At 41.5% G+C, this 15,144-nt stretch overlaps 1 protein-coding gene across 2 annotated transcripts in view; it reads right to left on the bottom strand.

The window, feature by feature from the left end:
• ANTXR1 (ANTXR cell adhesion molecule 1) overlaps positions 1-15,144 on the bottom strand; it is a 230,633-nt gene that overhangs the window by 199,239 nt on the left and 16,250 nt on the right. For both annotated transcript variants that reach the window (XR_012918576.1, XM_012750117.2), the window contains exons 2-3: positions 5,461-5,532; positions 422-493 (exon numbers count right to left, since the gene is read on the bottom strand). Coding sequence is in view for 1 of the 2 variants with exons in the window: in XM_012750117.2 (XP_012605571.1) it covers positions 422-493; positions 5,461-5,532 (144 nt within the window). In the remaining variant the exon portion in view is untranslated. The remainder of the gene's footprint in view (positions 1-421; positions 494-5,460; positions 5,533-15,144) is intronic.

The following is a 15,144-nucleotide window of genomic DNA, read 5'->3' as shown; positions in this document are numbered from 1 at the left end:
TATTCCCTTCCTGGGTAACTGTGAATGATAATAGGTCAAGCTCTTACCTCTCTTACAGTGTACTTATTATATCTCTGAAAACTTAATCCACAAAATAAACCTAATTTAAATAAAAGAAAATGTAGTCTCCCCAAAATTTGGTCTGCTAACATTTTTGTTTCAAGTTAGCTGAGTCACCAATCAAATGTAAGATTTATCTTAATGTGATTTTGTCATTTATAAAATTTGACAACATCCAGAAATTCGCTAGAAAGTCACTGCAAAATAAACTAGCAGAAGGCCCATGTGCAAAGTTAAAGGCTTAGGTTAAAAGAGGGAACTACTAAATTAAAATGATTGACAGATTAAGGCTGGCACTAGGTCTCAGGGTTACTTGGGAAGAGGTGGACTTCTGAATGTCAGGGATGAGAAATATCCTTACCTGTCTTCTGTCAGTTTCATTAAGGTTGTTCCTCGAGTAGAGAAGACAATAAAGGACATTCTTAGCTGTGGGCTGGAAAGGAAAGAAACTCAATTAAAGCAGACAGAAAGACTGTGGCATGCCATTTACTTCCAGACTTCCTCCCTGTTCTCCCCTTTCTGTCACGGCCGCCAGAGCTAAACACCCACACCCCCAGGGGGCCTCCAAGGCTGGTGTTAAAGTGTTTAGTAGCCAGCACTGATGTGAAGCTGTGATCTGAAAAGAGGACCTGCTGTGTCTTCCTGAGGCTGCTTCTGATTTGGATTACAAGTAAGAAAGATAAAATTCATTGTTGCCCTGTGTTCTATTTGCAGAAGTATTTCCCTAAGAGGGGACCAGTCTACATGGTGTCTATAAAAGGGGCCCCCAAGAGACAAAATTTGACAGTGTCTCCAGAGTAGCCTGGTGCATTCTATCATAAAGAGAGTGTCACAGACTGTTGCAGCTTGATGTCACCAGCCAGTAACATCATACAACAAACTCCTTTGATCCGAAAGAGGGGTCACCATCAACTTTTACTTTCTTCTTGGCTTCCCAAGGAGATTATCCTATAAGGAAAGAATGTGCTGACTGGGCACAGGAATATCTATTCCAGTTGGCAGTTATACTTCTCATTAATACATAAATGGGTGTGGTTTTATGTGGCATAGCTCAGGAGCCTTGTTAATGTAAAACTCACACTCTAGGAGACTGAACCACTCTCAGAGGACCAAACACATTTCTCAGCATGCGAGACAGACTATCTGACTGAAGCACATTCAGCAATGGAATTCAGCCTTCCTGTGGGGTCAACTTATTCACCCATGGTGGCATCAACCTATTACTTCACAATGCAGTAACTTCCCACACCTGATCTGGCTCCCAACCACTTCCCATGTTTCTCAAACCTGTCCCCCTTCCCATCTCTTAGGTTAGGACCTCACCTCAGTTGTCTGACTACTGCAATTGTTTTGTAGCTGCTGTCTTGCTCCTACAAGATAAATCAGAGCTTGCCGTTTATCTGCTATAAAACTTTCAATAGCTCCTACTGTCTGTGAATAAAGCCTACATTTATTACCATAGGTCTGATACATCTTTGGAAGCCCTTAACATGGCATTTAATATTTGGTAGGAGTCCAGGCAATACCTGGTAAATTGAATATTGGTCTCTTAAAACAGACCTTGGTTCTCTGTCCATGACATTGTGCTGCCTGTTACTATACTACCTTATCAGTGCCTGGGCAGCAGGACACGGTGTCCTAAATGATAATAATATTAATCATAATGACATAGTAATATAATAATGGCAACCCTTATCAAGGTCTTACTATGTGCGAAGCACTATCATAAGTGATTTGGATGTATTATCTCATTAGTCTTGGAAGAACTTTATGAGATTGATATTGTAATATTATTATTCCTATTTTCCACAAAAGGAAATTGGGGCCCTGAAAGATGAATCAGTTTCCCCAAGGTTACACAGTGGGCGAGTGGCAGACCTGGGGCTTGAAACCAAGTGTTCTGATTCTAGAACTTGGGCTCTTAACCACTGTATTATACTGCTTCCCTGCTGCCCTTCTATTGAGTTTAGCTCTGGAAAGAATTGAAATGTGAGAAATTTAGGTCTCCAAGAGGCCATCAGCATATGAGTCTTGGCTGGAGGCATAATGTGGGCATCATTAGCATACTGATGTGTGGGCAAGGCTGTTCAGAGAGTGTGCCAGCCATGAGAGGGGAAGCGAGCCAAATGCAGAGCCAACACTGCTGTAGAAAAGGCTGGCTGATGGGGCTGAGATGAATAAGACCCAGAGCCAGTGGAGGAGAGTTCCAAGAAAGGGTAAATCTGCATCTAATGAAGCCACTATATCCAGCATACACAGACTGCAAGGTGCTCCCTCGATTTGTTCTGTAGGATTGCGGCCCCCAAACCCCTCAGGAACCAGGCCACACAGCAGGACGTGCGTGCTGGGCAACAAGCAAACTTTCATTTGTATTTACAGCCGCTTCCCATAGCTCCCATCACCGCATAAGCTCTGTCTCCCGCCAGATCAGCCTCGGCATTAGGTTCTCATAAGAGCTTGAACCCTACTGTAAACTACAAATGTGAGGGACGTAGGTCGCTTCTTATGAGAATCTAATGCCTGATGATGTGAGGTGGAGCTGAGGCGGTGATGCTGGCCCTGGGGAGCACCTGCAAATAGAGATTATCATTAGCAGAGAGGTTTGAATGTACAATAAATGTAATGAGCCTGAATCATCCTGAAACCATCCCTCCCCCCAACCTCCATCCATGGAAAAATTTTCTTCCATGAAATGTCCCTGGTGCCACAAAGGTTGGGACCACTACTCTAGGACATCCCTTAGTGACCTTGGTGAGAACGAGCAGGTGGAAGGTGGGAAGAAGGCCAGATGGCAGTGGATTAAGGAATGAATGAGAAGTAAGGATATGCATGGAGAGAGTCTTTATAGATATGTGAGGGAGGAACCAGAGAAGAAATAGCATAGTATTTATAGGAAGAAATGACTGAGAGAATGATTGTCATGTTGTTTTTCTGGGACAAGGGACAAGAGAGACTAGTTTATGTCTGTAGACTGTGAGGAAGGAGCCAGGGGAAAAGTAGAGGAAAATACAAGAGAGAACGAAGAGGAGACTGGAGACAATGGGATAAAATGGGACTAAAATGGAGAGGCTGGCCTTACACAGGAGGGATATTTGGATCTCAGAGACTGGTGGGTAGGACATACATGCATCTTTCAGGAGTAGATTGAAACTTGAACTCTTGTCTGCTACTCTCTGGATTCTTGACAAAGTAGGAGGCGAGGTTCCTTGCTGACAGTGATGAGTGTGAAGTGTAGGTTGAAGACTTGAGGAAAGTGGTGAAGAATTGGAATCATAATTAGGAAAATAGGATGAAGTCAGAATAAAGACAAATAAAATTACTTGAAATATCAAGGATTAGAAATGATATACATGTTCTGGCATTAGCCACTATTGTTGACTCCCTGCAGTCCCAGCTACCTTAGGCTCTTTGTTAAAATAAATAAATAAATGAATAGATATCATCCATTCATTCACTTATTCAAAAATATTGACTGAGTATGTACTATGCGTCTGGCATTGTTATGGTCACTTGGGCTGTGACAGCCTACAGAATACAGGCCCGGCCTCATGGAGAGTGCGTGACAATAATGTCTTGGTTCCACACTTTGAGGGGGTCAACAGCCAAGGAGGGCCAGAGGAGAGAACTAGAGGAAAATGCTTTGTGGTCTGGATCAAGCCATGTCAACTTCTCTGGCCCTCAGTTTCTTCATCTATAAAGCAAGGGCACTGGATTAAGCATTCTCTCTTGGTCCCCTCCCTTGCCCCTGCCTCCAACTTTCTTTGATTCTGAGATAGGGAGAGTCTGGAATTGCTGTGGGAGCTGGGGAAGAGAGCCGCTATGTGCCCACTCTAAGCTGGGTTCTGGGCTAGTTGGTTTGCACGTGTTTTCTCTTAGGAGTCTTACGTGTAAACTAGAGTTCAGCCAAGGTAAATACATTGCTATGGTTGCACAACGGAGCTTGGATTCAAACCCACATCTGCTTGACTTCAAAGTCTATTCCATTTGACTCCTCTGCTTCAGAGGGAACAGAACACGAGAAGAGCAAATAGAGACAGAGCAGATACCATTAAGGGTGTGGAGGCAGATTTGTTTTATATCACTCCAAAGGACCAAAAGATGAGAGTGCAGGGAAGGATGTTTTGGCTCAATGACAAAAAGACTTTTCTGAAAACTGGAACTGTCCAACTACTGGACTGTTTGCCTCAAAAGGCAGCACTTAGCAGAGCTATTCAAGTCGAGGGTTACTGAATGCCTCCTAGGATAGGTTGGGAAGTTCTTCCTTTCAAGTCCAAGTTTCTATGATTCTCTTAAATATTTTTTTAACACCACCTATGTATTTGTTTCTCTCTTTTCCCAGTACTTTTTTTCTCCCCTCTCTCCTCTCACTATCTGTTTTTTCCAATCATCTAGGTTTAGATGCTTCCTGCTGCAGCTTCCAATTTTTGGCACTGCAGACAGGTCACCTCCTAACCCTTCCCCTCTAATTATGCAGGGAGGTTTGTGCTGAGACCAATAACTGAATTGAAGGGAACATGTCTGTCACTACCCAGGACTCAGAGGACAAGCTGTATTCTGAGATGAAGAACCTTACTCGGAGAAGAACTTATGGTCACTCTTATCTACTGGGAGACTCCATGGAGGCCATCCAGCAGGAAATGGAGCTGTGTTAGAATTTACAATGATCAAACCAATTTTACAAAGACCTTGATGACCTGCCTCAAGCACATTCATGGAAGCTGTCATGGTTGTGTTGCTCCATGGAGGCTGTACACAGAGAGAGTGAAATGACCTCTCTTCCTTTACCAGTGAGTGTCCGTACTTACTGGACAGTAGCATCTCTAGGACTCCCATAATATTTGCAGTGGCTATTTTCAAAAGCATGTTGCCTTGCCTGGGAAAGTGGTGTTGAGAATGCTCAGAGGATTCTGCCTCATAGAACACATAGCTAGAGCGAATAACGATCACTGCTCAGGACTAAGGAGGGTTCCCAGGATGTAAGACTTTCAGTGCTAACACTGGGAAAGTTCTGGGCAAAGGGGGATGAGTTGGTCATCCTACACCCTACACACCCTGTGCACAAGTCCAGCTAGAATGTGCCAGTTGCCCCAGAGTGATGCACTGTGTAAGAAAAATGTTCATGACCCTTTTGTAAGAATATATTACTCAACAAAGGAAGGGAATGTTAAATATTTTGGTCTTATAACCAAATCTGGCTTCTCCTGAAAACATAAAGCCCAAAGTCACTTTAATGTATGGCAAAGGTTAAAACAAAATAAACATTCTCTCATTGAAGATCTGAGAGTCCACCCTGTGAAAAAGCATCCCCAAAATAGTTAGTAATTAATAGAATAGCAAACACAGGTTGGTTTTATTCACAGCAGAGAACTATAAGTGAAGCAAATGCATCGTGTTTCTCACCTGATGAATTTATGAGCCAACTGTTCCACAAAGTAATAGATTTCATTCCAGTGGTGCAGCACACTTCCTGATCTGGGAAAACAAAAGCAGACATTGCTTGACTCAGGTATTCATGTGTCTTTACCTTGTATGATTTTTCTTCACACTCCATTATTTTACATTTGACTTATCCATTAGCTGGGCTTATTACCTGAAACTTCCATAACTTTAGAAATTGTTCAAAAGGCATTTTAGACTTTCTGTTAGAGTTCTTAAAATTACTGTTAAAGAATTTGCCCCACCCCACACACCCACACACTGGGAAAAAAGTAAATCCTGGGCCCAAAGAGATTCACAGGTGAGTTTCAGATCTTTTAAGAAACAGTTATTTTTGTGCTATCTAAATTATTTCTCTGATTAGGGAAGAAAAACTTTTAAAATTCATTCAAATGAAAGTAGCACAAACAGACAAAGATAAACAATCCACCCCCCTGCAGCCAAAGAGTCCACCTTTATTTGTAAATATAGATGCAAAAATCTCTAAATAAAATATTAGCTAAACTAATCCAGCAGAAATTCAATAGAATAGTAACTAATTGGTGGACTTTATTTCAGGAAGGTACTGATAGTTCAACATTTAAGGAAATCTAATGTAATTAGTCATATTCATAAGCAAACAAAAAAAACTATACAGCCTTTCATTATATTAAAAAGGAGTTTTCTTACTAACAAAAGAAGAAAACTGTTTCCTTAGCATATATGAAATCACAGGATTTTAGACTTGGAAAGGGCTTCTTTATTTCCCAAGTTTGACTTGTGCCACTGGTATCATTTCCTACTGCTTCAATTCAGCTTGTAAATATTCTCCATCGTGCTCACACTCAGAGCATCGCAGTGGGTTCTAGCAGTTTTTTTTCTATTTGAATCCACTCTTTACTGGAGCCCTAATGCCTCCCCCCTTGCAGAGTTCTACATTTCTGCCTACCATTCTAATCATTGCTGAGCTTGCAGTTTGCTTCGTCTACTCTGACATTTTGTACTGCAAACATTTTCCACTTGTTTCTGATTACTTTTTTTTATGCACTCATTTACAATTTTAACCTCTAGTGAGTTATTTTTTGCTACAGTTTCTCGTGTCCAACCATTTTATAGATATTCAAGAAAATCTTTTTGCCTTCTTTTTCATGAAACAATAATCCTAAGAATTCTCATTCTGGTTGGGTGTATTCTATCTCTGTCAGGAGAATTTACTTTTCTCTGTTCCATATCCAGAAATGATACATTTGTCCAACCCAAACAAAAGTGACACAATGTGTTGTGGTGGTACAATTACAGGCTCTGCGTCAAAAGGATGTCTCATTTTCCCCAAGTTAATCTATTAACTTTAATTCTTGGAAAAATTCTGAAAGGATATTTTTGTGAAACTTAAAAACTGATTTTAAAAATGAAATAAAGATTAAAGGTCTAAAAGTAATCAAGGCAATTCTGAAAAGGATGAACAAAGCCACAAAGCTTGCCCTACCAGATGTAATGACCCTACATACATGATGTAACAGTAGAGTCAATGGGGTAGAATAGGGAGCCCAAACCTCAGCCTATGCTGTAAGATACTGGGCAATTAGGACAACGGACACTTTCCAGCTTCTGTTTACTGCTTGCTTGCTAACCGCAAGGCATTATGGGTACATTATGGGATGCAGAGGAGAAAGACAAAGAACGTGGAAACCAGAGTCTCTTAGCTAGGACCCGGAATAGGTTGGAGCCTATCAGGGGCAGGATGAAGTAAGAGTCACTATGGGGGTGGATGCATGATCAGCATGTAAACAGCTTGGGTATAAAAGGGTCACTAGCACACAAGGGGAGGTCCCTGCCCAAAGAAGAGGCCACTGCGCTGGCACTCTGGGGGCTCGGACCCTAGCTTGAGCTAGACAATAAAACTCCTTTTGATAATTACAGCCTCAGGGACTCTGTCTCTCTGTCCTGCGGCCCTGCGAATCTCGACTATAACAATGCCAGATCTGGCTGTGTAGTGAAAGAGATGATTTGTACTGAGGAGGGAGAATAAACGCTTCCACAGATGATAATGTAACAATTGGATTTCTAACTAAAAAAAATATCTGATTGTGATCTTATACCAAATGTAACCCTAGATATGTTAAAAAAACTAATGGGAAAAACACAACTTTAAATCTGTTGGACGAATTATAGAAGATTTTACATCCTTAGGGCAGTGAAGGGTTTCTTAACACAGATTTGGAAAATAGGAATTGTTTCTCAAGAAAAGGATAATTTTGACTACCTGAAATGCCTAAACTTCTGAATGACAAAAAGATACCATAATCAAGTTAAAAGAAAAGAATGAGAGATGTTCTCAACAAATATAGAAGGCAAAAGATTAGTGTCCAGAATATGTAAATAATTAGTGCCTGTAAATATTAAAATGACAAAGGATCAGAACAGGCAATCCCTTGAAAAATGGTAAATCAGCATATGAAAAAATATTCAGCTCTTCTAGTAAACATAGAAATGCTTACCTAAACAATTTTGTAATACCACTTCATATCCTTCCAGTTGGCAAAAATTAAAATGTCTGACAATACTAAGTGTTGATGAGAACATGGCTTATTCATTGCTGGTAGATACAGAAACTGGAATTACTTTGGAGAGCAATTTGACGATCCCTAATGAGGTTGAAGACAAACATTTCCTATGACCAGCAACTAACTCTGCTTCTAGGTTTATCCTTCTCATACAAACAAGGGAATGTGCACAAGCATTTCTTAGAGTGATGTTCATTGTTACATTGTTTGTTAGAGAAAAAAAATTATAAACCACCTGAATATCCATCAGTAGTTAATTTCTGTAAATATATTCACACACACAAAAAAACTAGATTCTTATTTCTTAAAAAATATGAAAATGTGTTAACATTTGCTCATTTTATGTGGAGAACTCATGGATTTTCATTATATTATCTTTTGTTTTTTTGTGCAGAACGTAGATCATTCTAAAATTTTATAAAGGGCACTGTACAAGGAGTTGAAAGACAGGGATTCAGTCCTGGATCCTTCCACATGTAAGACATATTAATTATATTTTCATGTGCTAACCCTGAACCTTACTTTGGTTAATTTGGGACAGTATTTGGCATAATCAGCCATGGGAAAATTATACCAGGGATTTCATAGTTCTTATTAACTAGAAAAATAACTCACTTCCCAGCACTACTCTAGCTGCCCGGGGTACAGGGATGAATAAGAAACAGTACTTCCTTCAGGAACCCAGAGTGGGGTTGTGGAAGACAGAAGAAGTAAGATGCGACATGTCATGGCAAGTGCTGCAGGTGAGGTGTGTGCTTTTGGGATAAAGAAAAGGGAGTGGCTTGCTATGCCTCTGCAGGCTCTGAGGGGGGATAGTCTTTAATCTGGATCTTGAAGGGCAGGTAGAGACTTGTGAGGAAGACAAGAGGAGAAAGAGCACCCTCTGCGTAAACCAGTGAAGTACGCCAGGGCAGGCTGCGTTTGGGAAGAGCAAGCAGTGTCATGCGACAGCACCATAGAGCCCACAGAGGAGGGGTGAGGAGCTGGGGAGACACAGAAAAGACAAGGGAGAAGGGGCAGGGACGCTCCTGTCAAAAGCAACCCTTCTCAGTTCCGCTAGCTCAGCCTTCATACCCATTTCATCTGCTTGGGACACTCATTGTCCACACTGGCAAACCCCGCCCATTCAAGACTCAGCTCAGTCTCTCCCCATTGCTTCTGACCAGCACAGACAGGACTCACTGTCCCTGTCTCATGCTCTCAGAACTCCTTGTACAGCTCTCCGTCAGTATCTTCTGGTATTGGGTTGCAATCAGTTTTAAACAAATTTGTCTACTGAGCCTCTACCTGTTTGTTAAGTGAAAAAAGAACATGGAGAGGAGAAGCCTCTATTGCTCATGGAAGCCTCCTGATCTTCTGCCACATGGACACCACCTCTTCCGCGTTGGCTTGGACAAACTCATTTGGCTCCAGCCAATTCCATGACCCTATGTGAACTAAGAAGCCTTCTCAATAATTCTAGAGCATAGCTCCTTGGTGACCTAATCACCACCAGCAGATCTCTTAGCTGAATGGCAGCTGGAGTCTCCCAGGAGCCCACCAGAACTGCACATCCTAACTCTGGGCTTTCAAGGCTTTAGACATCATCTTTGATTAGGACTCAGTCATCCTCCTGGACAGGATTCGCTTGCATATTTCAAGTCTCACAGACTGGTCCTTCAGCCATGGGTAGACGCTCTGGCCCTGGGGGACCAGGGTGAGGGTCTGGCAGACATGGCCCAACACTGTCCAGGTGCCTCAGAAGAGGCAACACAGACTGGCTGTAAGCCAGAGTCCAATCCAGAATTCTACACCCCTTTATATTGCAATCAAGAGATTTCCTTGAACCCTGGCCATCTGTGCCCACTTATGAAATGCAATGCTGTTTTTGGTCCATAAAACCAGGACAATTAAACTCTGAAATTTTGGTTACTGAGGGGTAGGGTAAGATGGCCAATGATTAGAGAGGACTCCCCATACCTCCTCCAACCCATGACCAATTTCCTCCTCACTAGAGAAATTCTGCAGTAAGGAAATTATACTGGGAGGAGAGGTAGAGTGTCGGTGAAATAGGAGCTTGAACTAGAATTCGGAGACTATTTAAGACTTGCTGCTTAAGGAGCAGGAGTTTGAAGTAAATCCTTTTTGAATTACTATTCCTTTATTCTCAAGGATTGGCTCTATTACACAGCCACAAATCAATTTGCATTCCTTTACTTATTAAACAGGGTCACTCAGTGACAATTCACACTTTCTTCTGCCTTAAAACATTTCATCGTCACTATTCTTCCATCTGACTGACATGTAGCATTTATACAGTTTTGGTATTCACCTGATTTGCTGATGCTAGATAAAGGGGAAGATACAAAAAATAACCTTAAGTGTTGAGAAAAGTCTAGATCCATCAAAAACTTTCTTGCTAATGGACAGACACTGAATTTTCTGAAGACGAAAGTAAAATGGACTTTTACAACAAATCTGGAGGCAGGGAGGTGTTGGCAGGCTTGCTTCTCCCATCCCATCTCTGCTAACAGCTGCCCTGGCCCTGCTAAAGTTTGTTGTTTCATATACATAAGTGATCATTCTTTACACAATTATATAAGCCTTGACTAAAATATATCTCCTTTGAGCCACATGTGAGATGTATATAGCATGCTTCCTTAAGCATTTATCAAAGGTTAAAAACAAAACCTACGATTGTGGGAACCAAACTGGTTTGTCTTCTCTGGGTTATCTTGGGATTCCTATGGGTCTGAGATACTAAAGGGGCAAGAGAATAGAGGGTTACCTGCATCTGCACCTTGGACTCCTTCTACTCTAGTACTGAGCCTTTTTGACCCACATATGCAGGCTTTGTCCTACCCCAAGATCAAACCATGCCTTGCAGAAGGAAGGAGCCCCGTGTTAGCTGCTTATGGTTTCATCATGGAAGTGAGCTTGTTAGGGGTACTGCTAAATCTTTTTTAAGGCAGTGGCAGGAGGCTTACCCCCCTGGTGCCACAGTCTTCTCCCTGCCTTACCACCATCACTGCCCACAGGTGGACTTCCTACCCCCCTGACCACTGGGACCTCAATCAGACCCCCATCCTTCTCCCATAGAAACAGATTTTCTGATTTGGAAACTGCCCTAGTGACTACTCTCAGGATAATCAACCCAGGGTTGTTCAGACCTTTGGCTTCCTCTCAATCCTGAGGACCTAAGTGGACTCCTGGTCATAACCAGAAGCCACGTGTTGGTTGGGGAAATGGCAGAGAGTGGCCCCAATTCCAGCTTCTCTCCACCCTATGATGTATAGGATATCTCATTTATCATGCTAGTCTGTTTAAGAGTATAATGACCTTAACTCCTTGCTATAGAGTCCAGATAGCATGTTCAGGTAGTATGGCTCACTCAGCCATTATTACCAAAACTGCAAGGTAGAAATAAAAAACTCCTTCTAAGTCCAAACATAAACAGTACTACAAAATGATCTATTGGACTCTGCTGTGGATTTTTCTTTTTCACATTTGCTTTTAACATGAGTTGTTGGGCAAACTATAATCACAGAGAGTTCTAGAAAGCAGTAGCCACAGCTAAATTCTACGCCAAATGCAGTTCTAGCCCCTAAATACTTTTCTATGGGCCAGCTTGGTATCAGGATCATACATAGCGTCTAGGCTCCTTCTTGGAATTTTTGTGCCTCTGCCCCACAAGTATAAATCTCAGCAAAATTTGGAATTCAAGTAGTCTCTCAGGAATTCTGCTTGAAGACAGTCTTACAGAGCTCTCTGCTTAAAGATTTACTTCATATACTTGGGTCCACTCAAAACCAGGGTCGAAGCCCTCCCACACTATCATCTGACTTGGCTTTGGAGAAGGGCTCACGAGACCATGGGGAGAGAAAGCCACCAGTCCTCACTACTAGTCCCAGAAGATCACTGCTGAAGGCAGATGCAGAGTTTCTTTCTTATTTTTGTTCTCCTATCCTCTCTCCAGTGTTTGGAACATGGGAATAAGTCAAGAAATTTTTGTGCCATTGCACTCAGTAGGTGTTCCCAGTGCAGGACTTTGCATGGAACCTGGCAATGCTCTCAGATTACTAATGTTCAGTTATTTCCAACGATCTAATATGGAAAGAGTAGGAGCAAAATAAGAACTCCAAATCTCATTCTGATTTGTTTTCTGAAATGCATTCTTTTCTGTTTATGTGAGTTTCCCAACCTCCTTGTGGTTAAGCTCTTTAGAAAATATGGGCTATTTCCATTAGCCGTACATACAACTGGAGTCAGAAAGAATTGAGTGGGCCAAATTGAGTTTAAATTGTCCCCCCTTCTTTTGCACGTGGATTAGAATATAATAAAAGGGAAAAAGAAAGCTTGCAGTTGGAACCATCACCCGGAAGTATTTTAATCCTGTAACAGCAGACTATCTCTAAAGATGCAAATTAGAAACTGTCAGTCCCTACTTTTCCTTAGCCTCACCAGGCTGAAGTCACTGATGTCCTCAGCAACATACTCAAGTCCCCAGTCAATCATGGAAGTGTATGGATATGTTCAATAGCCTCAGGTACCACCATGTGGGTCCCTCAATGAGTTCTGCTGTCAAAGATCCCGCATTCATTTGCTGTTGTGCTCCCTCCTTCCTCTCCCCAGCTTATTCCTCGGCCTTTTTCTCCTTCTCCTAGTGTTGCACTGCACCCTGACTGGCTAGAGTCCTTAACCTGGCCCAGGCCTTCAGCTCTTGTCCTCTTATTACTGCCTGGAGTCTCAGTATTACAGCCAAGCCTTCCTCCCACTCACAAGGCTTGACTTTGACTCTTGCCTTCATTCCAACTTCTTTAGATACCAGTAAGACCCAAACCAAGTCACTGAGCACTATACTTTGAAATGGGGCCACTCACCCTGTTCCTGTGTCATGGAGACCCCAGCCTGGGATACCCAGCTCCACCCAAATGACTTTGTGATGAATTTCCCGTTAATCAATCTAACCAATGGCTATGGAAACAATGACTTTTAAGCTGCAGAATGCAACGTATTAGTGATTTGGGAAATCAATTTGGTGTGATGCTGCCAGCGTTTTTTAAAAAAATAAACGAATGGAATAGAAATAGCAAAATATTTCTATATAGTAACAGCAACAGTAACAGAAGAATGCTACGTGAAAGATTCGATCAATTATGTGTAAGTATTGTATAAGTACTACATCAAAATGTAATACCAATTTTTTCTTTTGGGTCATGATCAAAAAGGTATTCGGGCAAAACATCTACTCCTTTCACCTCCACTCTGATTTTTTCAATACACACACACACACACACACACACACAGCCTAAAAACATTTTCTGATATCAATTATTGGTACTTTTGGTGCAAGCTCAACACAAAAGTATTGTTGTTGTTAAGAACACAGACGATTGGTTAGCTGCCAAAAGTTGAAGTGCACAGCTGTGGCTCCACTCCCCACACTTTCCAGAGTCACAGAGACAAGGCCACAATAGCTGCTGTGCATCCCCCAGAAAGATAAAAAGGGGGCGAGCCAACACCATCCAAGAGTGGCTATGGGTGAGTCACTTGGGGAGGAAGTGACTTGGAATGAGAGCACCAAAGGAGAGGATTTAAAAATATTGTATTGCAAAAGCAATATGTTCACTGTTGGAAATGTTGGGGGAGGAGGGAAGGGAAGAACAGGTAAAAGGAAGAAAACAAAAATTGTCCATCATTCCACATCTCAGAAATAATCATTGCCCACACCACAGTAACTCTACCTTCAGACTTTCCCCAAGCATATACATTTTGCATATTTGTAGGTTATGGTCCCTGTTCTTTTCCTTTAATGTTATGATTATGAACTCATTTTTATTTCATTAAATCATCTTCCCTACTTTTAGCATCTGAATTTTCTCCACTTTATAGACACATTATTACTGGTATAATTCCTTTTTGTACGTTGGGTTGCTTCCACTTTTTCACTATTATGACAGCATTATGATGAACATTCTTGTAACAATATCTTTACATACATAATGGGGGCAACGTTTTGAAATTTTTATTGTGTTTTTCTCATTGGCATTTGCACAGAAAGTGGCCTAACACATCCTGTTGAGTCCAAGGCATCCATCTGCCAGGGGCTACAGCAAAGGGGTGAGGGTGTGCTTTTTCCAGCACTGATGTAAAGAAAAAGTTAATATTTGAGATTCAAAATATGGTTTTTGTAGAAAGACACATGGTTTGGAAGCAAGACTTTGTCAAAAGAGAGAATATTTTCTAAATTCCTTTAGCAGTGAAAGAGCCAAACTTAAAGGATTCAGATCACAGTAGAGAAGACATAATTTCCTATTGTGAAAAGGAAATCTGTGCTAGGCAATATGACAGAGGTATAGAAAGCTCTTTGCTATCTGAGGATTGTGAAGAGAAAAGAGAGAGACAGACGGCAAGAATGTTCATGTTTGAGTCTCAGGGAGGCAAATGCCCTACAGACTGCCCCCACATCAAGGTAAACCAGGCTATGCAGTGACAGTGGGCAGAGGAAGGACCAGTTGATTTCATTACAGTTTTAATTTGGACGTATTTAATTATAAACCACAGACTTTTCCCCATATTTATTGTTTATTTTATTTTCTTTGTATCAATTAGGAGCAGCTACATAATTTGCAGAACACAGTGCAAAATGAAAACGCAGGGTCTCTTGTTCAAAAATTAAGAATTTGAAGATGGCAAAAACAGAACATAAGTGCCAGGTTCTTCAATGAGTGGCCCTGAGAGACTGCACAGGTCCATGCCCACGAAGCTGACCCTCGTCTCAATATTCTTTGCCCATTTTCTGTTGGGTTGCAAATGTTTATTAGTCCAGGGGTCAGCAAACTTATTCTGTAAAGGGCCACACAATAAATATTGTGGGCTCTGGGGGTAGGCGGAGAATATGGTCTCCGTGGCAACTGCTCAACTCTTTTTTTTTTGTAGCACAAAAGCAGCCATTGACACTACAGAAGCAAAATGAGTGTGGCTGTACTACAATAAAATTTTATTTACAAAAACAGGCTACTGGCTATAGTTTGCCAACCTCTGTCTTAGACAGTCACTTTTTCTCAGTCTTGTTTTTTCTAATTCCTGTATTCATTGTCATGTTTTTCTCATGACAGGATAATAT

Source organism: Microcebus murinus, chromosome 3 (genome assembly GCF_040939455.1).
Source record: "Microcebus murinus isolate Inina chromosome 3, M.murinus_Inina_mat1.0, whole genome shotgun sequence".
Taxonomy (NCBI): Eukaryota; Metazoa; Chordata; class Mammalia; order Primates; family Cheirogaleidae; genus Microcebus; species Microcebus murinus.
This window is presented reverse-complemented; position numbering and strand designations above follow the sequence as displayed.